Source organism: Halteromyces radiatus (assembly GCF_025201355.1).
Source record: "Halteromyces radiatus strain CBS 162.75 chromosome Unknown BX664scaffold_1, whole genome shotgun sequence".
Lineage (NCBI taxonomy): Eukaryota > Fungi > Mucoromycota > Mucoromycetes > Mucorales > Cunninghamellaceae > Halteromyces > Halteromyces radiatus.
This window is the reverse complement of record NW_026251687.1, coordinates 532,289-559,234: the sequence shown is the minus strand read 5'-3', so window position 1 is coordinate 559,234 and position 26,946 is coordinate 532,289. Positions and strand designations below refer to the sequence as shown.

General features: G+C 33.8%; 10 protein-coding genes across 10 annotated transcripts; 4 read left to right on the top strand and 6 right to left on the bottom strand.

The window, feature by feature from the left end:
- Window positions 1–261: 261 nt before the first annotated feature.
- On the bottom strand, window positions 262–3,056 carry BX664DRAFT_319303 (armadillo-type protein). Its single transcript, XM_051542913.1, has 10 exons — window positions 2,905–3,056; window positions 2,715–2,802; window positions 2,493–2,587; window positions 2,381–2,413; window positions 2,191–2,295; window positions 1,857–2,117; window positions 1,700–1,770; window positions 1,538–1,642; window positions 1,064–1,474; window positions 262–991 (listed from the first exon to the last, which is right to left on the bottom strand). Exons 1-10 carry the CDS (start codon window positions 3,013–3,015, stop codon window positions 367–369), a joined length of 1,905 nt encoding a protein of 634 aa, XP_051404242.1. The 5' UTR covers window positions 3,016–3,056; the 3' UTR covers window positions 262–366.
- Window positions 3,057–3,542: 486 nt separating this feature from the next.
- BX664DRAFT_363029 (SNF2 family N-terminal domain-containing protein) lies at window positions 3,543–7,480 on the bottom strand (the record flags this gene model as incomplete). Its single annotated transcript, XM_051548353.1, has 14 exons — window positions 3,543–3,847; window positions 3,929–4,027; window positions 4,102–4,262; window positions 4,328–4,503; window positions 4,581–4,763; window positions 4,823–5,143; window positions 5,215–5,571; window positions 5,633–5,874; window positions 5,979–6,360; window positions 6,426–6,487; window positions 6,563–6,728; window positions 6,801–6,857; window positions 6,933–7,192; window positions 7,366–7,480. The coding sequence occupies 14 exons, from the start codon at window positions 7,478–7,480 to the stop codon at window positions 3,543–3,545; spliced, it is 2,886 nt and encodes a 961-aa protein (XP_051404241.1).
- A 1,100-nt stretch (window positions 7,481–8,580) lies between these two features.
- On the top strand, window positions 8,581–9,518 carry BX664DRAFT_381349 (uncharacterized protein). Its single transcript, XM_051548951.1, has 3 exons — window positions 8,581–9,004; window positions 9,085–9,145; window positions 9,228–9,518. The coding sequence occupies exons 1-3, from the start codon at window positions 8,611–8,613 to the stop codon at window positions 9,427–9,429; spliced, it is 657 nt and encodes a 218-aa protein (XP_051404240.1). The 5' UTR covers window positions 8,581–8,610; the 3' UTR covers window positions 9,430–9,518.
- BX664DRAFT_381348 (uncharacterized protein) lies at window positions 9,519–10,383 on the bottom strand. The gene is made up of 4 exons (XM_051548950.1): window positions 10,208–10,383; window positions 10,061–10,135; window positions 9,800–9,994; window positions 9,519–9,706 (listed from the first exon to the last, which is right to left on the bottom strand). The coding sequence occupies exons 1-4, from the start codon at window positions 10,338–10,340 to the stop codon at window positions 9,624–9,626; spliced, it is 486 nt and encodes a 161-aa protein (XP_051404239.1). The 5' UTR covers window positions 10,341–10,383; the 3' UTR covers window positions 9,519–9,623.
- Window positions 10,384–10,447: 64 nt separating this feature from the next.
- On the bottom strand, window positions 10,448–12,933 carry BX664DRAFT_319297 (putative signal recognition particle 54 kDa protein). Its single transcript, XM_051542912.1, has 9 exons — window positions 12,826–12,933; window positions 12,603–12,755; window positions 12,240–12,493; window positions 12,020–12,170; window positions 11,814–11,962; window positions 11,533–11,720; window positions 11,368–11,435; window positions 11,178–11,289; window positions 10,448–11,080 (listed from the first exon to the last, which is right to left on the bottom strand). The coding sequence occupies exons 1-9, from the start codon at window positions 12,901–12,903 to the stop codon at window positions 10,677–10,679; spliced, it is 1,557 nt and encodes a 518-aa protein (XP_051404238.1). The 5' UTR covers window positions 12,904–12,933; the 3' UTR covers window positions 10,448–10,676.
- Window positions 12,934–14,353: 1,420 nt separating this feature from the next.
- BX664DRAFT_288266 (adenylate kinase-domain-containing protein) lies at window positions 14,354–15,519 on the top strand. The gene is made up of 4 exons (XM_051541787.1): window positions 14,354–14,560; window positions 14,629–14,822; window positions 14,943–15,128; window positions 15,198–15,519. The coding sequence occupies exons 1-4, from the start codon at window positions 14,399–14,401 to the stop codon at window positions 15,421–15,423; spliced, it is 768 nt and encodes a 255-aa protein (XP_051404237.1). The 5' UTR covers window positions 14,354–14,398; the 3' UTR covers window positions 15,424–15,519.
- A 176-nt stretch (window positions 15,520–15,695) lies between these two features.
- Window positions 15,696–18,007, top strand: BX664DRAFT_381345 (uncharacterized protein). Its single transcript, XM_051548949.1, has 5 exons — window positions 15,696–16,039; window positions 16,136–16,367; window positions 16,433–16,630; window positions 16,731–17,647; window positions 17,747–18,007. The coding sequence occupies exons 1-5, from the start codon at window positions 15,809–15,811 to the stop codon at window positions 17,912–17,914; spliced, it is 1,746 nt and encodes a 581-aa protein (XP_051404236.1). The 5' UTR covers window positions 15,696–15,808; the 3' UTR covers window positions 17,915–18,007.
- A 411-nt stretch (window positions 18,008–18,418) lies between these two features.
- Window positions 18,419–23,278, bottom strand: BX664DRAFT_4625 (uncharacterized protein). Its single transcript, XM_051549592.1, has 6 exons — window positions 22,719–23,278; window positions 22,534–22,639; window positions 22,275–22,452; window positions 21,863–22,153; window positions 21,239–21,780; window positions 18,419–21,121 (listed from the first exon to the last, which is right to left on the bottom strand). The coding sequence occupies exons 1-6, from the start codon at window positions 23,194–23,196 to the stop codon at window positions 18,460–18,462; spliced, it is 4,257 nt and encodes a 1,418-aa protein (XP_051404235.1). The 5' UTR covers window positions 23,197–23,278; the 3' UTR covers window positions 18,419–18,459.
- A 127-nt stretch (window positions 23,279–23,405) lies between these two features.
- Window positions 23,406–24,030, bottom strand: BX664DRAFT_255921 (peptidyl-tRNA hydrolase; the record flags this gene model as incomplete). The annotated part of the gene is made up of 5 exons (XM_051540439.1): window positions 23,406–23,455; window positions 23,521–23,633; window positions 23,697–23,764; window positions 23,844–23,897; window positions 23,974–24,030. 5 exons carry the CDS (start codon window positions 24,028–24,030, stop codon window positions 23,406–23,408), a joined length of 342 nt encoding a protein of 113 aa, XP_051404234.1.
- An 899-nt stretch (window positions 24,031–24,929) lies between these two features.
- BX664DRAFT_271382 (uncharacterized protein) lies at window positions 24,930–26,856 on the top strand. Its single transcript, XM_051541143.1, has 5 exons — window positions 24,930–25,328; window positions 25,392–25,595; window positions 25,736–25,918; window positions 25,984–26,428; window positions 26,507–26,856. The coding sequence occupies exons 1-5, from the start codon at window positions 24,993–24,995 to the stop codon at window positions 26,818–26,820; spliced, it is 1,482 nt and encodes a 493-aa protein (XP_051404233.1). The 5' UTR covers window positions 24,930–24,992; the 3' UTR covers window positions 26,821–26,856.
- The last annotated feature ends 90 nt before the right edge of the window (window positions 26,857–26,946 follow it).

Here is a 26,946-nt window from a genome sequence, read left to right as displayed (position 1 = left end):
TGAGATGATGATCACTTCTGAGCGAGAAATGAAAAGACAAGAAATTGCAACCCAAGTTGAATGCAGGATAGGCCGAATTTTGTCGTTTGGAAGTCAAAGATTATACTGTAGCTGTAAAATTAGATAGGAGGATTTATTTTATTATAGGGATGCGATGAAAGAGGAACAAGTTGTTATTAATTGTATTTGCATTGTATTTGATTTTTATTCATTTTTATATAGGTATTTGGAAAAAAAAAAGGAATCGAAAAAAAATAGAGTATCGTGTATGACTAATAATAATAGTAATAATAATAAAAAAAAAAAGAATAATACTAATAGTAATAAAAAAATAAAAAGATACGAAGTAATACTATAAACTATTAACTATTGAACGCCTTCAGTAATAGACAAATTCCCAACTGCATTTTCAATCAATCGAATATCACCATCTTCATGACCCCGTAAGACCCGACGTTTATTGGCTCCGGTCGTAATAAAAGAAGGAGGAAGTGATAAGCCAAACATAGCTGCCAAATTGGACGATGTAGAACTTGATGGAGTAGATCCAGAGGATGATGAAGATGTTGTTGTCGTTGCTGTTGTTGTTGTTGTTGTCGTTGTTGTTATTGTGGATTTGTCTCCTGAAGTGGATGATTGATCTGAACTCACGGCAGTTTCTAATAACGACGCCAGGATAACACATCTTTTCTGTAGTTCCATCGATTTCTGATGCACTTTGCGTAAACATGGTAGTAAAGTGGGTAAGCCTTGATTGATGAATTGTTCGATGTATGGGTTGCTGGAGGAAGGAATGGATGGTGAATCCTTATTTTCTTGGTCAGTTAAACGTGCTGAAGATGGTAATCTCGTATAGGCGATCTTGTTGGTGCGTCCGATAATGGTGATGATCACATCCAATCCTTTGATGCAAGTTGATAAAGGCATATTCATATAATTCAAAAGTGCTGAGAGTGATTTTGGTATCTGAGGATGAGATGCTAACATGGTACTAAGAAGGATTCAATAAATTAAAAAAAAAATCAATGTTTTCATATAAATAATACGTCATTTTTGAACTTACCAGATGGAGTCATCACTAGCCAAATTTGTCAAGTTGCTTAATGCCCAGAGTGCCTCAGTTGTAATCTTCCATTCATCCGCCAAATTATAATAAGCATTGGATACAGTTGGGAACCATTGGATAGTATCTTCATGATAGGTATGACCAGGAACATGGACATGAGCAACAACAGATTCCATAATTTCGTGAGATTGGATGACTTGATTCACCAAAGTCTCATTACTTGCTGCTAGATTGGATACCACTAAAAAGGAATCACGTCGAATAGGGATAGGAATACTGGTAGGAGTAAGAGTTCCAAGGTTTGTAAGAAGAGGTGTATCGAGTAATAAAGCTGAATATTCATTTGGACCAGAAGTAATATTGATGATACATCTTAACACAGGCACAATGATAGAGATAGTTCGTTCACTAAACCAAAAAAAAAAAGATCATAAGATTATTAGGTATAATTTTTAGATTGTCTGCATTTACGTAAGCAGTTGTGCTAATCTTGAACAAAGTTGAGGAGAAATAGGCACCGCGTCATAAAAACTTGTCACTTCATGCATGTTATATAGAATCCGAGATAAACCCCAACTACCATAAATGAAAATCATATTAATATTAAGAGAAATTATATTAAATAAAACTTACCATGAATCTATCCATATATCTTTGTGATCAAATATAGCACATTGAGATAAGGAATAAAATGCAGGAAGATACTATTTTTTTTTAAAGAAAAAAAAAAAAAAGAGAAAGATCAATAAATAATCTGGAATTTAACTTTTCTATTTTTTTTTTCTTTTACCATATCCCAATAATCAGCAGTACGGAAGCCACCTCGACACATATTTGAGAGAGACCAAGTTAAAGCTTTGACATCGATACATAAATCATGATCTCGAATAGTAACTCTTCCACTTGAATAAGATCGTTCAATAGCATCATCCATAATTTCATCACAAACACTATCCAGAACATTTGCCACCGCACCAATAGCACTATTTGTCAAAAGCAATTCACGTAAAGCTGGCGATTCTCCTGCAAAATTAGAAAGAGCCCAAGCAGCCTGAAAAATATATATGAAAAAGAAAGTAAGAAAAAAAAAAAAAAGGATATTTGGAATGAATTATTTTATTTACCTGTGCTTTTGAAGTAGTGGTACTAATTTTGGAATAAAGGATTTCCAAGAGTGCTCCAATAAAATCAGCTTCTACTAGTGCATTTGTATGTTCCGATGTACCAGCCTATCAAATCAAATAAGATCAACCTTTTATTCATATTGGAAATATCCTTTTTTTTTTTCTTCTTTTTTGAATAATAAAAACTTACGGCTATATTAGTAACGATCCATGCGCATTCAAACTATTTATATTATATCATTTTTTTTTTAAAAAAAAAAATGAGTGAGTTTCCTTATATAAGTTATGAAAAAACACGTTACTTGTAGTTCCGAATGTTCATGATAAGATAACAGTTGTTTAATTCGAGGCAGTATATCCAATTCCAATAGATCATCAACATGACCTGGCTCTGTTGCTAAAGGACATGTGTATATATATATAAAATAGATTAACTAAACATAGTTGTAAAGTTGAAACGGTGACGCGTGTCGCAGTTTTTTTTTCTTTTTTGGAATTTTTTTATTTATTCATATATTATATACCTTGGGTTAAATACTTGCGTAGATTATGTGCACCAACAAAACAAGTTTCTATATTGTCAGAATGTAGATAATATCGTAAAGAAGATAACTGAAATATCATAAAAATATGGAAAGAAAAGTAAGACTTGAGTTCCTTCACGTATATTTTCCTTCTTCTTTTTCTTCTTCTTTTCTTTTTCCTTTTTTTTACCGCGTTTTTATGGACAGTATCTGTCAAGTTGGCAGATTGAATAGAAACATTTGCTAGTTTGCGGTTAATTTCCACTAATAAGTCATCGGGGTCAAATTCGTCGATAGTCATAAGAGCGAATCAATATGATAAAAAAAAAAAAAAAAGGAAAGAAAGGGATTGGAAAAAAAAAAATAAAAAGAGAGAAAAAAAAAAAAGAGTAAAATAGATAGTTCTACCGATGATAAATAAAACGTATGAAAGAGAGAAGAGAAGTAAAAAAAAAAAAAAAAGGCACCGGAAAAAAAAAAAGAATAAAAGAAAGGGCACAAAATAAGTGAAAAGAAAAGCGCGGCATTACTAAATTTTTCAATGTCAGAAATATCTTGATTTTTATTATTATTATTTTACAGAAATTCATCTTTCAATACCCAAACACCTTTACCAGTTTGATCCTTTTCAAATTTAGCAATGGCTTGAATCATTTTTCTAAATACTAAAATATCATTTTGTTCAATATCTATTTCTAATTTATTCATAATATCAGAAGTAGGAGCACGTCCACCGTTGGCTGCAATCACATCTCGAATTTGATTCATCAGTTGTTTTTGATCATCCCTCAAAATACCTATCAAAATTATATAATCAAAATAAATTATTTATATATAAAAAAAAAGAATCTTACCAGTTGATAAATATTTTGAATCATTGGTATCAATATTAGCTTCCATAGCCTTTCTTTGCTGCATCTGTGCTAAAAGAATGCTTGATCCAACTACACTTGATCCCTTGAATCCTGATATCAGACCTTTTCCAAATGCATTTCCAGAAGGTGAAACAGGTGTCGAATCAGATTTTAATCCAGAAGAAAAAACTGTGATATTTGATCTTTGTCCGAATCGTGGTGGTGGTGTTGAAGATGATGATGATGCTTGTGATCGTGATCTTGGTGCACCTGCAAATCCTATTTGTCCATATCATACATAACAAAAAAAAAAGTGAATATATAAAAGTTTTACCCTTTATCAAATAGTAATATATTTACCAGATCTTCCCGTCCATGTAGGAGTGCCAATACCATTTTGTCTAGTACGTTTTCTTGATTCTTTCAAAGCCATTGCTGCTTGTTCTGCAATCATCGTAGCTATACCATCATATAATTAGTTATTATTCTTATACTTTCTTTTTTTTTTTAATCATCATAATAATATATATTACCTTCTCGTTCCACAAAAAAGCTATCTTGAGTTCCAGACTCCATGATACGATCATGCTGCAAAGCACTTTGTATACCAGTCATTTCAAATAAACTAGATAAAACATTGTCATCCATACCAGAAGAACTTTTTTCATTTGATGGAGTTTTATCTTCCTCATTTCTATTGTTGAAAAAGAAAATCAATTCAATTAGTATTATTCCAGTTATATCAAACTTTATACTTACAGTGGCTCTATATTACTAACACCGTGTAGAGCTTGGACTTGTTCTCGATCATCATCATTTTGTCGTTTCTTCTTCTTTTTTTTGTACTTGATTTCAGTTCCTTCAAAAAGTTGTCCAGTTTCTGTGGTTGATGCATCTTCAGCTCCAAGTGTAAACAATGATTTCAAATTGCTTGACTACAAATTAAACGAAAAAAAAAAAATGTTTAATCAATGACAAAAAAAAAAAAAAAAGGATCTTGTAGCCAACATACATCAAAGAATCGCCGTTGTTTTGGATCTTTCAGGATTTTGTTGGTTAAAAACTGCTTATAGATTTGTCGATGGTATATTTTTTCTTCAATAGTTCCACTTGTCATCAATCGATAGATCGTTACATCCTTCTTTTGTCCAAGTCGCCAGGCTCTTTCTCTTGCTTGTACATCAGTAGATGGGTTCTATAAGAAAAAAAAAACAGGAATAAATATGTATTTCATTTGGTAATTAATCATCTTACCCAGTCAGGATCAAAGAGAATAACACGATCAGCGCCTGTTAAGTTTAATCCCAACCCACCCACTTTGGTTGTCAATAAAAATACATAAATATCAGAATTAGTATTAAATTCATGCACAAGAGTCATTCTATGATGAACAGGTGTTGTTCCATCCATTCGTCGGTATCTGTATCCAAGACTTGCAATCATTCGTTCCAATATATCAAGCATCTGTCTGGTTTGACAAAACAATAACACTCGGTGATTCGTTTTCCATAAATTTAAAAGTGCTCGAACCACCACCATTTTCCCACTTTTTTCAGGATCTCCAAAAGAAGGTTCCTAACAAATACAAAAAAAAAAAAATATTCTGACTTAACAAAAAAGAAAAAAAAGAAAAATCTAAAGCTTACCGATCGTAAAGCAGCCAAATTGACAATATCAGGATGATTACAAATCTTGCGTACAATATCAATACCATAAAGCACCTGTCGTCGCCGTTCGAGAATGGAGTCCATATCTTTGGAATGAATAAATTGTAAATAAGCTTGTCGTTGTGATGGAGTCAGTTTACAGAAAAGAACTTGTTCACTTTTCTTTGGTAAATCAGTCGCTACATCCACTTTCATTCTTCGTAATAAATAAGGATTGATCAAGTCACGAAGCATACATGCACATTTGTAAGCTGTCTGTACTTGAACATTCGATGCATTTGCATAACCACCAATATTGATAGGTACTGAAAATTGAGTTTGGAATACCGGAAGAGTCTATCGAAAAAAAAAAAAAAATTGAGTTGAAACGTTTTTCTCAATATATATACCACTTTACCCCTAATCGACCTGGAAATATGAAATCGAAAAGTGACCAAAGTTCCTTCAAATTATTTTGAATGGGTGTACCAGAAAGAATAATTCGATGTGGTGTTTTGAATTGTTTACATGCCAATGTTGTTTCTGAATCTGGATTCCGAATCTTGTGTCCTTCGTCTAGAATAACATAACCCCATCTATGTTTGAGTAAGACTTCTCTATATGTTTGAATTCCACTGTAAGTTGTGATCAGGATTCCACCTAGCAACCACAAAATAAATAACAAAAAAAAAAGTGAAAAAATAGTGTGAGTGATACTGTCTGTTATTTAGACTGTTTCTTTCGATTTTCTTCTTTTTCCGTACCAGATTTGACAAATCTATCCACAACAGCTGCTGCATTTTTTCCAGTTTTTGTAAATAACAAACTTGGTTTCCCCTTCGATTTCTTCTTCCGTGCAAATCGTCCACGTCGATCAGGTTCATATTCTTGTTCATCCGTACTGTCATATATTTCCACGTCATCTATAGAGAAGTCAGTGTTGTCAATATCGCTCGATCGTATTCCACTACCACTAGAATGCAAAATAGCTACGCGTAGAGGAGGCCACCATCGATGAAACTCTTCAACCCATTGTTTTAGAACCGTTGCAGGGCAAACCACAAGAGATGGTACACCAGGTCCAAGTATTTTTGAATAATATAAACCAGATAGAAAGGCTATGATCTGTACTGTTTTCCCCAGTCCCTAGCATTATAAAGATAAAACATGTCAGTAGGTTATCACACAACATGTTAGTTAATTCAATTTACCATTTCATCGCCAATAATGCCCCCGACCTTTTGATTGTGAAGTTCCCATAACCATTGTACACCTATAAATGAAATAACAAAGAAGAAAAAAGAACCGAGTTAGAGTAAATAACCAATGAGTTTTGTTTTCAACATACATGTTTTCTGATAATCAAATAGATCTTGCCAGATTTCTCCAGGAACATTCATGGCACCAAAGCGAGCATCTTCATAATCAGGATGAGGTTCGTATATTTCTGATTCAGGATTTATATCTTGCTTTTCCAGACGTTTTTCCAATTCACTCAAAGATATTGATTCATCCTACGGATAACAATAATATACAAGATGTAAATATCAAATGGTTTGATTCTTTTTTTTTTTTTTTCAATTTACCGTAGTTTCCCGATATCGTAATAGTTTCCGATTGTAGACCCAGTCTTGTAATCGATTCTATTTGGATTATTGATATGAAAAATCATCATAAATAAGAAACTTTTCAATTGTCATCTATTGTTTTTAACTTACCTGATAATTTGTATCATTCCCATCATCTTCATAGATTTGTTCAATTTCCTTTCTTGTTCTAGTCGACATTGTCATATCTTCATCTATTTGATCCAAATCCATTTCATCTTGTTGATACTGATCATCATCATTTTCTTCGTCTTCATCGGTCATCACATAATCATCATCATCATCAGTTTTCTTTTGTTTTTGCTTTCGTATTGATTGTCGCCAATGGGATTCAATCTCGGTTTCGTCTTCCTTTTTAACATTGACCACCTCTGTCGTTCGAGGTCGTTTCAAATTTCGATGTGACATAAAACTACCGCCTGTTCCAGGTAATATGACGTTGGCTACAAAACAAGTAAATAAATCATTCAGTCAACCAGTCCATCAATGATTGCACAATCACAATCAAAAAAAAAAAAAGATAGAAATGATGAAAAATAATTACTTGAATGGTCTACTGAAGTTTGATCTTGTATATCAGATAAGGTGGCAAATGGAGTGATTTTCCCTGTTCGAATCAAATAATCTTTTTGGGTTTCATCTGCTTGTCGTTTACTCATATCAAGTCCTTATATTCAAAAAAAAAGTATAGATCAAATTAAGTCATCATTAAAGATATAGGTATATTCCAATTACCATCAGTTGATCGTTTTCGCTGTTCACGATCTTTCATTCGTTGAATAATGTCAGATTCATCCCTAGTAGCATTTCGGAGCAATGTGGCCTATAAAAATTATAAAAGAGGTTATCAGTTCAACCCTAATCTTCAATTTTAACCACATGACATTCTCTTACCTGTTCATTAATCTTCTTTGCAAGTCGATCTCTTTCCACCGTTGAACCCTTTGCATCGTTTAATCGTGATTTCAGTTGTGCTAATAGATCTTGAGCATTCCTAAAAATACAATGTAGTATTATGATAAGCTGTCAATTCCATATTTTGTAATAATACCTTGCTTGTTTTTGAGCCTTTTCCAATCGTTTTTGATCCAGAACTTCATCGCGGTCAGTCATAGCTTTATCGGCCTATATATTAAATAACAATAAAAAGAAAAATAGTGATTTAGTTTCTATTACATATATATATATAATTTAACTTATTACCTTGGCCATGATCTTTCTTTCTAAAGTAGTTTGATCTACCAAGCCTACACCTAGCTCTTCTAATTCCGATTTGATTTTAGGTTTTGATGCATTGTCGTTTCTTTGTTCATGAATATGTTCTTCTTCAGAGAGTGAAGAGCCTTCAGAAAAGAAGGAGTCTTGATCACTCATGATAGCGACAAACGAGTAGACAACCGATAAAAAAAAAAGAAAGGAAAAAAAAAAGAAAAAAGGTGGACCGCAGTTGATGCTCGAAAATCCTGGGTTAGGTTTCAATAGCCGCTTTCCCCTTTTTTCATGCTTGTGACCAATTTGGAACCATAGGTGGAAATTATTAATTATATATTAACATTTACCATACATAAAATGGATGGTACTCAATATTTGAATAACTCACTGATCTATGAAACTCTTCAGTGCAAATCTACTGTTTGATTGTATTGGTTGAAATAAAGTGTTCGATATTTTAGCGTATACAATCGTCTCTGTACAACTTTGAAATTTGAAGGAACGCCAGAAGATTTTTATTTTTTTTTTTTTTTGTCCCTTCTTCTTTCTCTTTTCCTTTATATTTGGAGTCTACATCATGTCAGCCAGTTATGGTTCTTTACCAATCACTAACAATGATAACCATTCATCGCAACCATCTTCTTGGAGAAAGCATCTTGGTGCCCGACTTGAAAGTGATAAGGTTCACTGGACTATTTTAGGATTAACAATGTTAGATGCCGCTTGTGTTTTACTTCAAATATTATATACCTTCTTCCATGAATGCCAAGCCGATCCTTCAAAAGTGTCTATTTTAGTGTATAAGCCCGTCAGTGAAGGCTGGATTATCTCGTTTGAACTTGCTGAAACTATCTCCATTATTATCACCTGTCTCTTCATGCTGGAATGTTGTCTTTCTTTTATAGCTTTTGGTCCCAAATACTATCTTCCAGGTACTGAACATTGGAAACTTCATATCTTTGATGTAACTGGTAAGTTCACTTTATCTTTTTTTTCTCAAGGATGGGATGACGATTATTTTATTAATAACATCTTTATTTATCTATTTTAGTGGTTGTCTCTACATTTATATTGGATATTGTTTTACGAGGCAAGGAACGTGAGGTGGCAGGGTATGTGGTTAACATAGAAAAAAAAATAACTAGTCAATGATAATGCTCTCTTCTGAACTTCTTTATATATATATATATATAGTCTCCTGATCATCTTCCGATTATGGCGTATAGTCAAGGTGATGGATGCTGTAGTGAAAGGATTATCATATACCAATGAAGAACAAGTCGAGGAATTGATAAAACAATTGGAAGAATCAAAGCAAGCCCGGGCTTTATTAGAACAACAATTGGAAGATGAACGTCGTCAAAATCAAGAACTGCAAGCACAACTATCTAAATAATCATCATTTTTATCTACAATTTTTAGAGTAGTTTTCATTATTGCTTTATTCGTTCTATTTATCGACAAAATAAAAAAAAAAAAGTCCATCTATTTATATAACTATGTATAGCTATCAAAATCAATAAACAAGGTGTATATGTGTATGAATGAATTGGGAATGAATCTGATCTAGAAGATATGAATGAGCAATAATCACCGTCGAACATTAGTTGGAGTCCATTCACCAGGAACGAATGTATCACCTTGTCCTGTAGGTTCCGTAGAATTTGAGGATTCTAAAAAAAGAAAAAAAAAAAAAAAGAGAGAGATAGGGAAAGAGGAAGTTATGTGACATGTACATATAATTGCATACAGGGTATAAAATTTACCTGATTGTTGCCTTGATTCTTCAATACGAGCTGCTTCTTCTTGTTCTGCCTTGAGTTGAAGCTTACGTTGCTGCCATTCTTCGTCTAATTTCTTTGCTCGTTCCTGTATAATTAAGCGTCGTCGTTGTTCTTGAACTAGTTCTTGAAGAGAAGGAGCTTCTGTTCGGGTGTGCCGTAACCAAGCTTGCCATTGTACTATAAAAATAAAGTTTAAATCAATATGAGAAAAAAAGGAATATGTTTGAAATAAATGCACTTTACCTGGAAGTTGATTTTGGTTGAAAACAGCATAATCGTCATGTTCCTTCATTTGTACCCATCGTTTGTATCTACCTCCTATGGAAATAACAAAAAAAAAAAAAAGTGCGTTAAATTTGTCTGTTGACGGTACTGTAATATAATTCTTACCTAATGGACTAGGCATTTCCCAGTATTCGTTTCCATCGAGATCGGTCCCTACAAGTACATTCTTCTTCCAAGGAAACCTATTCAATTTGTATGCTAATGATAATCGTTGAAGTAACGTAGTTGGTTTGGACATTTATAATACAGATAAAGTAAAAGAGTACAAGAAAAAAAAAAAAAAAAAAAAGAGAAGAAAGAAAAGAAAAACAGATACATTTTTTTTTTTTATATATTTCTTTTGTCGTTCAAGCCCCGTCAAATCTGCTGCTAATAATGTTGATCCTATTAATATAGTTCAAATATTGCTGGAGATTTTCTTTTTCAAATAACAGAGATGGAGAGAGAGAGAGAGATATGATATAAAATAAGAATGTATATTTAAAATAGTTTAAAAGTAATAATAATGATAATAAAAAGCTATTACTACTACTGCTACTACTATGCTATTTTTTTTTATTTTTGTTGAACCCAATCATTGACCACCACCCATTAGTTTCATAAGTTGAGAGAGATCAGGCATACCACCACCACGGCCACGACCAGCACCACCGCCCATCATACTTCTTGCCATATTCTGTAATCCTTCCATGCCACCCATTTGTTGTAACATGCCTGGAGGAATCATATTCGCCATTTGTTGTTGAGCTTTGGCCATATTTTGCATTTGAGCACGATTGTTGCGATTAATTTTCTTTGGATCTGTTGGTAAGTTATTCATTAAGCCGTTCTTGCCACCCATTGTCTTAACCATAGAGCTGAAACGTTGATATTGTGATAATATTTCTTCTACTTCATGTACGCTAGTACCAGATCCTTGAGCTACTCTGATAATTCTCGTTCGATTGTTTTGGAAAGGAGTACCATCACTGTCTAACTCTATAAGGTCATTCCCACCCACAAAAAAAAAAGTGTAAATGATCAGTTCCTATTAATGTATTTCTCGTATCCAAGTCATTTTTATTTTTATTTTTACCCAAGTCGGTCATACTGTCCATAATACACATCATTCGTTTGATTCTTTTGCTACCTTCTTCCTCAGATCCTGCTAACATTTCAGTTGGCATACCTGGAATAGCACCCATAATCTATTTAAAAAAAAAAATAAAAATAAAAATAAAAATACATTAACATATACATACGGAAATGATTTTATTTATTTTTACTTTTGATAATGGACCCATTTTTGAAATTTGTTGGAATTGTTCATACATATCACGGAGAGAATATTGACCTATTCATAAATAATTTAGAAATAAAAAAAAAAAAGTTAGTAATGTGCTTTTTTGTTCATGTTCCATTCCCTTCCTTTAATTTTATTCATAATCTACCTTGTTTAATGTTTTCCATTAAATTCTTGTTTTGATTCAAACTCATATCTTGTACAGTTTCAACGAGTTCACGCATATCACCCATGCCAAGCATCTTGCGAATAAATGGTTTTGGTTCAAAACGATCCAAATCATGGAGATGTTCACCGGTACCAATGAAGATAATGGGACTATGAGTTGCTGCAACACTAATCTCAAGACAAAATAATAGATCAGTCATTTTCCGTATGGTGCATTTAATAGTATTTTTTTTTCCTTTCTTTCGTTTTGTCTAACTTTACGCTGAAATAGCACCACCACCTTTTGCGTGTCCATCCATTTTAGTCATAATAATAGAACCAAAATTAGCTGCCTCTTTGAATGCCTTTGCTTGTGCTTCAGCCGCTTGCCCAATTGTTCCATCCATAACGAATATAGTCGAGTCAGGTTCCTATCCCAAAAATAGAATCAATAATCGTCATATCATTTCTTTTATCTTTATCCTTACCACTGCTGCTGAGATCTGCTTCATTTCTTCAAATAATTCAGCTTCTTGCTTATGACGACCAGAGGTATCCACAATAATAATTTCGAATTTTTCAGCTTTGAATTTTTCAACACCTTCTAAAGCAATAGCAACAGGATCCGTTTCAGTGTAACTAATAATAAACAAATACATGATTAGTGATGAAGGTCATTTGGTTCTTTTTTGGACCTTAGTGACGCACCTGCCATAATAAGGAATCTTGGCCTTTGTAGCATTTTGTTTCAATTGATCAAAAGCACCAGCACGGAAGGTATCTGCACATACCAAAGCTGTTTTCCATCCTTTGCGTAAATAGTGAGAAGCCAACTTGGTACATGTTGTTGTTTTCCCTGCACCTTGAAGACCCACCATCATAAATACATTCGCTTTTCGTTTCACTGGTTTATATGGTTCAGCACCTGGATCTACCAAATTATATAATTCATCCATAACCGCCTAATAATCATATTCCAAGAAAAAAAAAAAAAAAAGAGAAAGAGAGAAAGAATAATGAATATAGTGCTTGATAAATGAATAGAGGATCATTATATTGACTTATTCTTACCTTTTCAATAATTCGTTTTTTGTTCACACCACCACCCAGTTCAGAGACATTGACTGCTTTCTTTACATTGTTTCGTAGTTTGCCAACCAACATGATGTTAACATCTGATGTAATTAAAGCACCACAAATATCCTTCAGAATGGCATCGAGAACCTTCGAAAGTATATAAAGTTAGAATACAATTCATTTTTTCCATCTTTTCCAAATCCATGGTTATCATTACCTTTTCATCAATTACGGGAGCCTTAGTCAACTCTGCCAGGGCAGAATTGATCTTTTTCCCTAAATCTGCTAAAACCATGGTCTATATATGTTGGAAGGTAAGGAGAATGAAAAAGAGAAAGTATATAAAAAATCTAAGTTTTTTTTTTTTTTTTTTTTTTTTTTTGCGTCAACCCACCAGACCTCCGCTGAGTGTGAACCAACAAACGGTCTTTTTGAGCAATGTGGTAGTGAAATCGGTTAACTAAACAGTTAGATATGGGCTTTATTTACAATTGATTATTAGTTTCTTTCAGTAATCGTGGATGATACAAGTTTGGCACATTAATAGTGAGGAATGATTCTTGATATGCGACCTTAGATGACGACGGATGATGATTTCCAATAATATCGATGCCTCACTATTGTTTGCTACGATGATGATCTTTCTTATCATCTGTAAATTTGAACCGATGATCATGATTAACAGGTTGATCAGTTTCATTCATCAAAACACCTTTTTTTTTTTTTTTTTTTTTACTCTACATCAATGATCCTTCATCATCCATGCATCTTATATCATTCATCATACCATCATATTGTCATACTATCTTCTATTACACGTATCATTCATCTTTCATTGTCATCGATGTACCAAGTCTCACTTTTGCTAAGTAAATTGAAATTCCGAGTAACCACGACAACTGGATGGCAGCAACTACTATATGCAAGTATTCCCTTCTCTATAATGGAAAAGAATAAAAATACATATTGGGGTGGTGGCAATGATTGATAAATATTTTTAGCTTAACGTAGGGTAATGACAGGCTGGTCAAAAGAAAGATATCCTCTTATTTTATTTTTATCTCAGTAGCTTGTTACACGAAATGATATCCATTACACAGCATAGGAAAGACAGGATGCTATTTGTAGGTAATCATACTTCTTCTATTAAGTACTATGCATGCATGATATCTTTTTTTTTTTTTTTTTACTATATGATAAATGGTTAGAATTTCTTTCTCTAAACAAGAAATTAAAAGAGTGCTTATGTAATTACGATTGATTCACAATAAATGTTCATGATGTCAACTTTATATCTTTTATCATTACTCCAATGTCATCATTAATTTATTTGAACATTCATAAACAAAGGATGATCAGGGATGAAGGTAAATGCGGTGGTTAAAGGATGGATGAAAAAACAAGCCACTATCGTCTATAATATATCAAAAGCGGAGGTGTAACTTTTTTGAACATTCGGAGTGATACATTCATAAATGATGAAGATGATGTAAACATGTACTCCCATTTGATTATGACAAAAAGGAAGTATTACCATTAAAATTGGGTCATCCACATATGTATAGCATTAGTGATGATTTATAATAATAAATTTAACCCAAAAATAATAATAGAAATCTGAAGGATCTACAATTCACAAGTAAAAAAAAAAAAAAAAAAAAAAGAGATTACATCTTGCCCTAGTCGTGACTTTCAAACTCCCTTTTCTTTTATTTTTCCTAACTTTTTGACTCTTCTTTTTTTTTCCTTTTTTCTATTTTCTTTTCTCCCCCCAACAACCCCTCTCTAACATGGCCGAACAACAATCTGCTGTCATTGACGAAATCAAGAAGAACATTGAAAACTTACAACTTAAGTTTGAAGCTCTTGAAAAGAAAGTGCAAACTGGTCTTCCCAAAGAACAACTTCGTTCTATCTTGATTGGTGCTCCAGGTTCCGGAAAAGGAAGCAACGTAATATAAACACGACTTTATTATAAAAATTATATACATATTTATCTTTTTTTTTTTTTTATCTTTAGGCTATTGGTATCAAGGAAAAGTATTGTGCTTGTCACTTGGCTACTGGTGATATGCTTCGTGCCGCTGTTGCTGCTAAGACCCCTCTTGGTTTGGAAGCAAAGAAAGTGATGGATGCTGGTGGTCTCGTTTCTGATGAAATTGTTGTTGGTATGATTCAAGAAAACTTGGATAATAATCCTGAATGCAAGAATGGGTAAGAATATTAAAGGAAGGATATGTATGGTAGTACAATGGCTTGAACCCTTGGGCAACTTCATACAATTTTCTCTCTTTTTTTTTGAATGCTTATCTAATTTTTTTTTTCGTGTTTTAGTTTCATTCTTGACGGTTTTCCTCGTACTGTGACTCAAGCTGAAAAGTTAGATGATATGCTTGAATCTAGAAACAAGCCTTTGAACTCTGTGATTGAAATGATTATTGATGATAGTCTTCTCGTTTCTCGTATTACTGGTCGTTTGATTCATCCTGGTTCTGGTAGAAGTTATCACAAGGAATTCAAGTAAGTTATATATATATATATATATATATTTGTTTTTCTTTTCTTTGGACTAACAGCTTTTTGTATTAGCCCTCCCAAGAAGGATATGATCGATGATGTTACTGGTGAACCTCTCATTCAACGCTCTGATGACAATGCTGAAACTTTGAAGAAACGTTTGGCTACTTACCATCAACAAACTGCTCCTGTTGTTGACTATTACAAGAAGAAGGGTATCTGGTATGGTATTGATGCTGCTCAATCCATGAAATCCGTTTGGTTGTCTATCAACGCTGTCTTTGACAAAACTCTTTAGATTTATTATGTGTATAGTTTTTGTTTTCTTTTTTATTTGATAATAAATATATTATAAAAAACCAGCATATATTTAAATGCTGATTTGTACAAATTAGATTTTTCACTTTTGATCATAGCATAATGAACCATTTTCGATCATTCTCTCTCTTCCTCTCTCTTTGATGTCCCCAACTTTGTTTCCATTTTTATATACCGATTATGTCTCTTAACCAATCATAATTGAATATTTTTTTCAGTAACTTTTTTTTTTATTTTCTGCGTAGCTCTTTTTTTTTTTTTCCTTTTTTCCTTTTATCTTTTTTGTTTCAGTTTATTACTTATTTTACCTTTCTTTACGAACAACATTTCTCTTTCTCTCTCTCTCCCACTCTCTATCAGCATTTATGGAATCCAACCACGAAGTATTCACTTGCTATTGGAATCAATGTTTTCAACAATACAACGATCCTGAGAAACTATATCTTCACTTGACTAATGATCATGTGGGTAGAAAGTCAACTGGAAATCTTTGCTTGACTTGCCAATGGCAAAACTGCGACGTTACTGTGGTGAAACGTGACCATATTACTAGCCATCTTCGAGTTCATGTACCTTTGAAACCTCATCATTGTCATGTAAGTCCATATTCTTTCTATTTCTTATAAACTATTGATTTATCTTTTTTTTATTTTTATTATTTTTATTATTATTGTTGTTGTTATTTTAAATAGTATTGTGAAAAATCCTTTAAACGACCTCAAGATTTGAAAAAACATGAAAAAATTCATAGTGAAGATACACTAATGGCAACAACTCCCTCTTCTAATACCGTCCAGCATCCAATGACTCCTCCAAGACCGCTACAATCCGATGATTCTTTATTGACAAATAATAATTCACCTTCATATCGAGCTACTCCACAACAAGTACCGATATCACCACCCCAAAGCATGTACTCTGATGGTAACTCCTTTTAATTTTTATTTTCAGATGATATTATACTCATTTTTTTTATTTCTATTATATAGATTTTACTCGTGATAGCTGGGCTGGTCGTTCTAATATATCACCTTATACTGATACTGAAGATCAATTTACACCTTATTCTCAACAAGAAGTAAAACAAATGAATGGTTATGGTTTCGATCAAATGGATCCCTTTAACACTCCTGAACAAATCATTACTGAATTACTGGATACCAATATCAAACCAGAATATAACACAGGTAATGTATATAAATATAGATACATATATAAAAGTTCTTCCGAATTCATCCGTTTCCTTTTTTTTTTTTCTTTTTTTCTTTTTTTCTCTCTTCATATTAGACGTTGCTGATCGATTGACTTTATTACAAAATATGATGGACTCTGGAATTGGATTTGGTGATTTTGATATGGGTATTACCAATGATGATCAGCTATCTGATATTAACAAATGGCTTGCTGATTTATCCAACAATATTCAACCTAACGACTATTCGACACAACAACATTATCAACAACAACAACAACAACAGGAACAAACTTATCCAAACAACAATAATAGCAATAATTATACCGATATCATGCTACAATCATTCAATTTGAACTCTTCTGATCCTTCCATACTCTATCCGACATCTGAATCTAACATGTATGTACGATCACATCCAGTTCATGCTCCATCTCCACCCAGCGCAATACCTCCAATGGAATATGATACAATTTCTCCTTCTCATTTGTATGGAAACATACAAACAAATCTTTATGAACAACAACAACAACAACAACAAGAATATATACCTCAACAACAAGTGTATCAACCATCATCTACCATGTCAGGATTACGACACTTTTATCAACCAACACCAGACATTGCAACTCGTTACTTTGTACCTGAAATTCAATCTACTATGGCCTTCCAAAGCGCAAATCGATCACGCAAAGCAAATAGCAATCCTACAAGTGGTCAAACGGACAAGGAACAGCAAGAATCTTTTGTTCCATGCAAGGCCAAGAACAGTGCTCATGAAGATAAGAAAAATTTGACAACCCTTGTCAATGTGTTCGCTAGCTCATCTGACAACATTACCAAAATATCAATGACTTCCAATGACGACAGTAAGACTCAACAAACAAAGGATGATGATAACAAAAACAACAAAATAAGTGACGACAAGATAATTACTGGGAAGAAGGAGTCTAGTCCGGCTATCAACAAGGATGTTTTGGATTTATTGGTTAGCGACATGTCAGAACTTACTGTGAATAATGATGATGATGATGATGATGATGACAATAAGAAGAATAGCAGAAATAGTAAAACGAATACACGCCTACCATCAATTTCAAAATCAAGAAAGAGCTATCCCCTTTATCCTGACGATACCAGCTCTACAACGACTTCCTTAGAGCAACATCAACAACTTGTACTACGCATTAGCAAATGGGTGAATGATAGCTATAAGAAAAAGAAGATGGAAATGCACTCACGACAAGAACAACGACCCTCTACGCTTCAAGTGAATTAACTTCAGTCGTAGTAATAGCAGTATTGTATTTATTTATTTATTTTATTCATTTTTTTATCCTTTTCATCAATAAAGATATCTTTTTTTTTTTTTGAATGTTCTAATTTCATCTGATGAAACGATTTTTTTCCCATCCCCAATGACCATACTAAATCAATTCATATTTGTTCCCTGTTGTGCTTTTTTTTTTTTTTTTTTCTTATGACGATCATCTCATATTCATGAAGAAAGGGGTTTTTATATCAAAAGCGGCAATAGATAACGCTTTATTCAACATATCCTTTGTGTGATATATGTCTAAGGTGAGAACGTCTTTATCCTGATAAAAATAAAAAAAAAAAAAAAAAAAAAAAAAAAAAAAAAAAAAAGAGAAACGATCCATTCTTCATTTGTTCCAAGTTTATTGAAAAAAAAATCAAAGATAAATATGCAGGGTAAATGTGATATGGAAGAACAAAAGTAATAAGGATAATAATACTAAACAGGGTAAATATGAATGAGGAGAAAAAAAAAATACTAATAATACTACTAACTAAATATTGGTATCAATCTTGTGCCTTCGCTGTATGTTCAGATTCCACCGATGCAACGTCTGATCCATCGTCAAAATCGCTGTTGTTTTCATCGTCATCGTCGTCGTTGTTGTTGGAATACAGAACAACATATTCGTATGTGAATGAACTGTCATTGTTGTTTTCGGTTGGACCCATCACTGGCAGTGGGAAGGAAGATGACCATGATGATGTTGATGTTGATGTGAATGATGAGACTGGAATGATTGGTTCATCACTTGTTTCTCCTCCTCTGCTTTCAGTAACAAACGAACGTGCTGTAGCAGTGTGTGTTTCCATGTCGTCTTCTCCTAATAAATTCAATACCGTATCATCATTTTCGTCATCATCGTTTGGTATAGGCGTAGATGATCCAACTGTATACCAATCATACATACTATTGACGGATGATGATCCACTGGCGCTAGTAAGAGTTCCTTCTGCAGCTGATAAGAAGACGGTATCGTTGTCATCAGACCCAGAGAGTATGTAAGCTGATCCTTGTTTGTCAATTGTTGGTGCAGGCGAAAATATTGTTGCTTTTTGTTCGTTTTCCGAGCTTGCTAATGCTGAAATGGATGTTGATGGTAGTTCCATGTATTCCACTGTCGTATGAGTATCCATCAGAGTATCATCAGCAGTTTCAGTGAGAAGATCAATGGTGCCAATAATAATACTGTTGTCATCAGAGTTGCCATCGCTACATTGGGAATCATCACCCCTAATAATGTTGCTGTGATGGATGTCATCATCGTTGTAAACCGTCGATTGTAATGAGTGGTGCATCATTTCATCCGTAGTAAGAGACAGCCATGTTGATACATTATTGTTGTTCAAATCACTTTCGTTGCTCCTCAAATCACCTTCAGTTACTTCTTCTTCCAATTCTACTTCTTCACCCGTTGATTGCAATAAAGTATCAGAATCATCCGTATTGTGATCTACCCTTTGGCTCATATCTTGTACAGATGAAGATATTGATGAAGACGATAATTCCACAGTTTCCAATCCAGGGTCCATCGTAGGGGTATCGTATGTCGTATATTCAAATGACGCATCAGGGAAACTGTACCGTGATAGATTTTGTAAAGGTTCCGATTGAGAAGTCGTGGATATTGTTTCATCGAGAAATACATCATTCATTGTGGCTGTGGAGGACATTGACGTAACAGAAACATCATGCGCCAGTGCGTTCAGTTTGCGTCTTGCTGTTTCCATGATCGAAGAATCAAAGTAGGCTACAAAATCATCATCCTGTTGTACGAGCTGATCATCTCCATCATGATGTTGTTCAATCCATTGTTGATCTTGCTGTTGATCCATAGAAGGAGGTTCTTCTTCATTGTTGTCGTTTTCGTTGTCAATTGTAGAGGTAGATACATCGTGAATAGTTTCAAATTCACTGCTGGAACCACTTTCCATAACCATCGTGGCAGTAGGAGCAGTAGAGGACGATGAAGAAGCACCTGTGATATCAGTACTTTGATATATGTTGTTTCTGGTGTTGTCCGAGCGACGATTGAAGAGTTTACTTTTGGATAAATCGAGTTCAACCTCCAATAATGTTGCCATGGCTGTTTGCGGTTCGACGAGTGAAAGTGCTGCACGTTGTTGCTGTCGATATTGTTCCTTTGCTGTTTCAATCTCTCCCGTGAGATTACTATCCATACCACGAGCCACAGGTGTCTTTGGAGAAGAGTTGCCGCTTGCGTTGAATTGATCTCGAATGCTGTCATGAGCTGGTATATCGGTAGTAGTATTGTCCAATGCATAATGATTTTCTGCTGATATGACCCTACTGTTGTTGCTGTTGTCGATACTATCTTCTGGGTTGGTTCTTTCCACAGCTTCTTCATATTCCCGACTACACAAAATCGATTCGCTGGTAGATTTGAGTTGGGTGAGTGCCGCTTGAGGATCCCATTCCGTTTTGATATCAGAGTAATGCTGCTGTGATGATCGATTTCTGTATGTAGCCCGTTGTAGAGATTCATCAAAAGAATAGTTCCAATAAAAATCGTCACCAAGATCATTTTCTTGTAATCCATCATCCACTTCTTGACTGTGACTACCGTCGTACATATAATTCTGCAATACATATTTTTCATCAAAGAATCCTTGGTTTTCACGAACAGGGGTAGCAGCGGCTGATGTATAAGGTGTCTGCTTTGAATAATACATGCGTGAAGACATAGGTAATGGCTGTTGTTCCTGAGAATAATCCATCGCAAGTCGTGGTCCAAAAACTGGGGTTGATGTTGGTGTTGGAGATGAGGATGCTGCTGGCGAAGTTGGTGCAGTAACACTTCGTGATTGTGATCTACTGGAAGAAGCAGATGCACGTCTACTTCTGGAGATACTACTTCGCCGACTACCTATTGGACTCTGAGGAATCACTGGTGAGAGACCTTCCTTATTGAGTTTGCTGGATGGCTTAAGTTGGATGGGTATAAGATCTCTATCGCTCCAGTCGTTGTCAGTTTGAATACTTTCAGTTGGCGAATAGTGGGACCGTTTTGGTGACTTTCCAGGTGACATTATAGGATGTGTGATCAGATCCATTGCATAAGTAGGAGAAGCATTATCTACCTCTTCTATTGATTCAGAATGGTGTATAAACTGTTGTTGTCCATGATGTTCATCAAAAGGGATAGATCTATCAATCAAAAGTAATACCATATAATATACAAAGTTTGAGTAAAAAAAAAAAAAAAAAATAGATCGATTCTCACAAATGGTGTATAGAAATAAAGAGAAAAATTCTTTCATTTACCTTGTCTCAACATTGTATTCTTCTCCAATATATTGTCGTGTAGTGTTCCCATATCCATCAGTCACTTGTGATTTTTGTTTGCTGTTTTCTTTGGTAACCATTTCAACATGTTCATCAAGCCATATGCGAGTTGGTTCAGGTATTTGTTCAGATTCCCAGGGGAAGACAGGTGGGTAGTATTGTCGATGTTGGCGTTGGCGTTCGTGTATAAAACCATAATCATGTTCCATATTTGGGATGGGTTGTGGCTCTGGTGCGATCCAAATAGTCTGATGTTGGAGTGGTTGATCCCAGGCATTGACAAAATTCGATAGATCAGGAATATTGGCAGCCATTCCAGTATTTGGTGGAGAATCATGAGCTGGATTCCAATCAATAATTTGGTAGCAACCATCTTTTTTGTTGTCAGTATGAGAGGCAGCTTGGTGATGAGTGATGTTGTTTACATTTGTATCTTCAGGTAATGGTGAAGTGAAAGAGGATTGATCAGTAATCGAGACCACATCATCTAATGTTTCATCGTCGTTAATATGGCTTGAATACTATCAACAAAGTAATAAATAATAATAATAATAATAATCATTAGTATGCCAAGCCTTTATTTTCCCATATATTCATAATTACCTGAGATGTGTCATCAAACAAGGAATCAAGTGTATGCATATCGGATGAACCCGGATAGGAAGAGGAAGAAGTTTGTTGAGAGAGCCACTTTGGTGTACTGATAGTGATATTGGCAATTGGAGGCATGGCTTCAATATGTCGATGTTTTTCATACATTTCAATATCGTCATATACATTTGATGTATCCCAGGCATTGATAATAGGAATATTGAATAGATTGATAGGTCCAGTCATAAGGGTATAATCAAAAGAATCCATAGGTGTTTTAGAAAGTAGTACGTGAGGAAGACTCTAACAGCAACAACAAAAAAAAAAAAAAAAAAAAAAAAAAGAAAGATGTGACACATTAGCATTGATCTTGTGATACAAAGTGCCGTTCCCCCCAACATTTTTAAATCCATTAGAGTTATACCTGTCCATAATGTAAGTTCCAAGTATCCCACCAAGATTGTATCAGATCTGTCAATCCTTTCCATGCTTGAGAAAAAACCTTTCCATCGGCAAAACGTTGATATTTCCAAGGTTTTTCAGTACCAATAAAATGACAAATGGCAATGTCATTCACATAATATTGATGAGCTGGCGCATAACTATTTCATCATAAAATGAACCAAAATTAGTATAGATAATCTTGATATTCGTTGTTATTGTTACTGTTATAATTGTATTACCTGTATTGACTTGTTGGAGTGGCATTGTAAGTAAATGGAAGACGGTGACTGGATGGAGAAGTAGACCAAGAACTAAAATAACTGTTCAAAAGACCTTGATCACCACCTAAAACAAAAGAAATTAAATATTAGACGAGCATTTAACCAAAAAAAAAAAAAAGTCAAAATATATATGATCAATTTACCATCAAAAGAGCCCTTCTCTAAGGCCATATCCTTTAATCCTTGATAATCTTTTGCAGAAGGTTCCGTCACAAACACGCCAGAATTGAAACAATCAGGCCATCCAGCATCCGGAGCAGCAGAAAAGTTTGGCCGACAGAAAAGGTCATCAACATTTCGTAAAGGTAAGGTATCTGCGTCCAAGAAGACTACTTTCTTGTATTGAGTTAGGTTCCAGAGGTGAAGTTTGGTGAAAGTGATATCCAATTCCGGACGACCAAGTAAACGTAAGTTATCTTTATCTGAAGATATAAGTGTATCCACTGAAACCAGCGTATAGAGTTGTGATAAATGTTCCAGAACAGTAGCAGAGACATTACTCGTAACGAGACATACCAAAGCTTTTTGTGAACCAAGATCACGTAAACGATGTCCAAGTACCAAAGCACCTGCAGCGTAACTATCAGTAGCCACTAAAGTTACATATGCTTCATCAACCATGAACTCAAATGGAATACAAGAGTCACTGTTAATAAAAAAAAAAAAGAATTGATGATTAGGAAAAGAAGATAGTGGGAAAAGAAAAAAAGAAATATCCAAAAAAAAAAAGATTCCTGTTATAAAACTCTCTTTGGAACACCGCTACGTTTGAGTCTCATATGCATGGTTGTTTTTATTTCTAATACAAAAGAAAAAAGGCAAATCTAATATTATAACAATTTCAAATGTCCAGTAACTTGATTCAATAATTCTACGGGACCTATTGAAATAGTAAATAAAGAAGATGAGTATAAATGATTATTTTGAAACAAGTAAAAACTTTACCAGGACCAACACCAAGAACAGTTCGAGATCCAGCAGCAATTTGAGTACGACCAGCATCACAAATGCTTTGAGCAGTAATATTCAAACTAAGTGCCATCGCTTGCAATTCAAGTCTGAAACATAAAAAAAAAAGAATTAGTTAAACGTTTTAGAATTTCTCTTATCTTATAACTTACAATTGTTCTTCACTGACAGCTTTCAAAGCCACCTTAGCTTGGCCTGATCGCTCCCATTTTCGTAAAACCTAAAAAAAAAAAAAAAAAAAAAGAATTGGAAGAGTTAATTGTGTAAATGAACAATAAATATATTTCTACTATTCTTACAGCAGGATTTGATTTTTGAATAGCTTTATAGCAAGCCAAGGTAGCATGGCCACACTATATATAAAAGAAGAAAAGAAAATAGTTTAGACAACAAAAGAAAAAGATATCTTTACACGCGTAACAGACGTACCTGAGCAGCAATTTTCCCCTTAGTCATACCAAGATCAGTGCGAACAACAAGAACCATTTTGTAATCATCGTATTTACTGGCATCAATACTTCCATCAGGTAGTTCATCGAGATCATCTACATCCTCTTCAGACACTTGTTGTTTCTATTCCCACCTCCCCCCAAAAAAAAAATACCAATCTTCTTGTGAGAACCTTTATCAATACCATTTGAATAAACCATTTTAAATACTTACGGAGAAGTGACGACCCAAAAAGATACCAGTTAATAAAGCTAAAACAGTTGTTGTGGTCACTTGCAAAATGCCAACGCTTTCAGGTAACTTGATCATGGCTGACAAGAAGAAAAGGAAAAAAAAAAAATGGCGGAGTTGAAATACATTGGTCCTTTTTGTAGGTTGGATTGGACAATCGCAAAAAGGAACGTCAAGGAACATATCAAAACAGAACAAAAGTAATCAATCTATGCTGATTTCTTTTTTTATTTTTTTTTTTTTAACTCTCAGATGCATGTTATTCAACATGAAATATATAAACCCCTCATGAGATATTTGCGACTCAAAAGTACTTAACATTTTTGTCACATTGTGTATATTGAATAATGATGTATACTTGATGCTTGATACTTGATGGATAACGAATGGGTATGTTGATGATGGATGATGCTGAGTTGAATGATGATTAAAGAATGTGATGGTAATATTGACTCTGATTATTATCGATGATCTTTTACCTCTTTTTTATACTGGAACTTTCCATCATCCAAAAGTGTGCTCATTTTATGCTATCTTCTCGTAAAATAGCAAGCGAATAAATAAAATATTCTTATTTGAAAGGATCTTCATAAGCTGTAAGTGGAAACAGGTCTCAATTATTATTTTTTAATTTCAGCCGAGAAGATTTTTTTTTAAAGTAATAGATTGAATTTTTTTTTCTTTTTTTATCTCTTTTACTCTTTCAAGATTCCATGTCAAATTGACTAAACTTTTATTATCATTGAAATAACCATTGAATAACGATTATGGAAGGGGAATATACTACTTCTAATTCCCCTAGACCTTCTTTATCTTATCCAGAAATTGACTCATGTATATTGAATATCGAATCTACCAACCTTAGAAATAGAACTGACTTTAATCAAGAAACTCAAGTTGAAAGAGATGTACTCTATCCTCATACTACTGATCTTACAACTCGTTCCCAAACAACTATAGACAAGGAATCTCTGGACAACTTTTTACATACAGATGATGATGATGACCTTCTCTCCAAAAGTGATATCAAGTTAGACTTTTTATTAGAGGCAAGTCAAGACAAATATTCCCGTCGATTCAGTGATTTTGGTGATAATATCCATGTAAGTGATAAAATAGAATAACATCATACGTATAAGACTAATTTTTTTATCTATCTTCAAAAGGACCCATCCAAAGTTAAAAACAAGACAGATCGATACACTTATTATGAAGCATCTACTGGTTCCTTGAAAAATACATCATTGAAAGAACTGCTGAGCAGATCAGTCACTGATGATGAAACTGTGGCAAATTTATTAGTGAAATCATCTTGTTGGTGGATTGATATCTTTGCTCCTACAGATCAGGAAATGCGGATCATCAGCAAGGTAAACAAATAAAAAGAAAAAAATGAATGAATATATATATATATATATATATGATAATCATCTTTATTTTTTCTTACCTTTCCCCTTCCTCATTCTTTCTCTCTCTCTTTTTTTTTTTTTCTGTATATTATATATAATAGATATTTAGGCTACATCCTTTGACAACTGAAGATATCCAAGCTCAAGAATCTAGGGAAAAGTGTGAAATTTTTCAAAACTATATGTTTATTAGTTTTCGAAGTTTCAACCACGATTATTCTAGTCAAGATTATTTGGAAGCTGTGAACTTTTATATTATTGTTTTTAAGGATGGTGTTCTTACTGTAAGTTTTCGTTGAAGAATGAAAAAAAAAGACTAACATTATGATTTTTTTTTGTTGTTGAACAGTTTCGATTCCAACCTTTACCTCATCCACATAATGTACGCAAACGTATTCATCTCTTACGAGATTATATCACCATTACACCAGAATGGATTAACTATGCCCTAATCGACAATGTCACTGATAGTTTTGCTCCTTTGATTCAACACACGGAATTGGAAGTGGACTCTATTGACGATTTAGTTTTAGTATTGAATGGATCAGAACAAACTGATATGTTACGACGGATTGGTAGTTGTCGAAAAATGGTAATGCAACTTTTACGACTATTGGGACCAAAGGCTGATGTAGTACGAAGTTTAATCAAACGCTATGATGATAAGACTAAAGAAATCGAATTCCTCAACAAGCGACGACAAAACTTGCAACAAGATAAAACAGTGATTAATCCTCATGTGAATGAAAATAATCTCCAGCATGAAATTATACTCTTTTTGGGTGATATCCAAGGTAGACAAAAAAAAAAGAAATAGAATATAAAATAAAAAAAAAAATACTAATATAAATATATATATATTTGTTATATAGATCATATTCATACCATGTTACAGAACGTGAATCATTATGACCTAGTACTTGGTAGAGCTCATAGAAACTATTTAGGACAAATCTCTATTGAATTATCTCAAGCTGGTAATAATACAAACGAAGTGATTAATCGACTGACTTTTTTGGCAACCTTGGTGGTACCTCTCAATTTGGTGGCAGGTCTATTCGGAATGAACGTCCATGTGCCTGGTTCCGAAGAACATGATTTGGCTTGGTTTTTCTGGATTGTGATGGGAATGGGAACCTATGTTACTTTTATGTTAGCTTTTGGAAAAAGGTTTAATTTTTTGTAGAATGAAATAAAATATGTTTATAATAATGAATTTGCCTCGATTGTTATATGATTTTTTTTATCATGGTACTTTTTTTTTTTTTTTGATTGTGACAAGCGATCCTGCCTATATTTTTAAAATTCCACC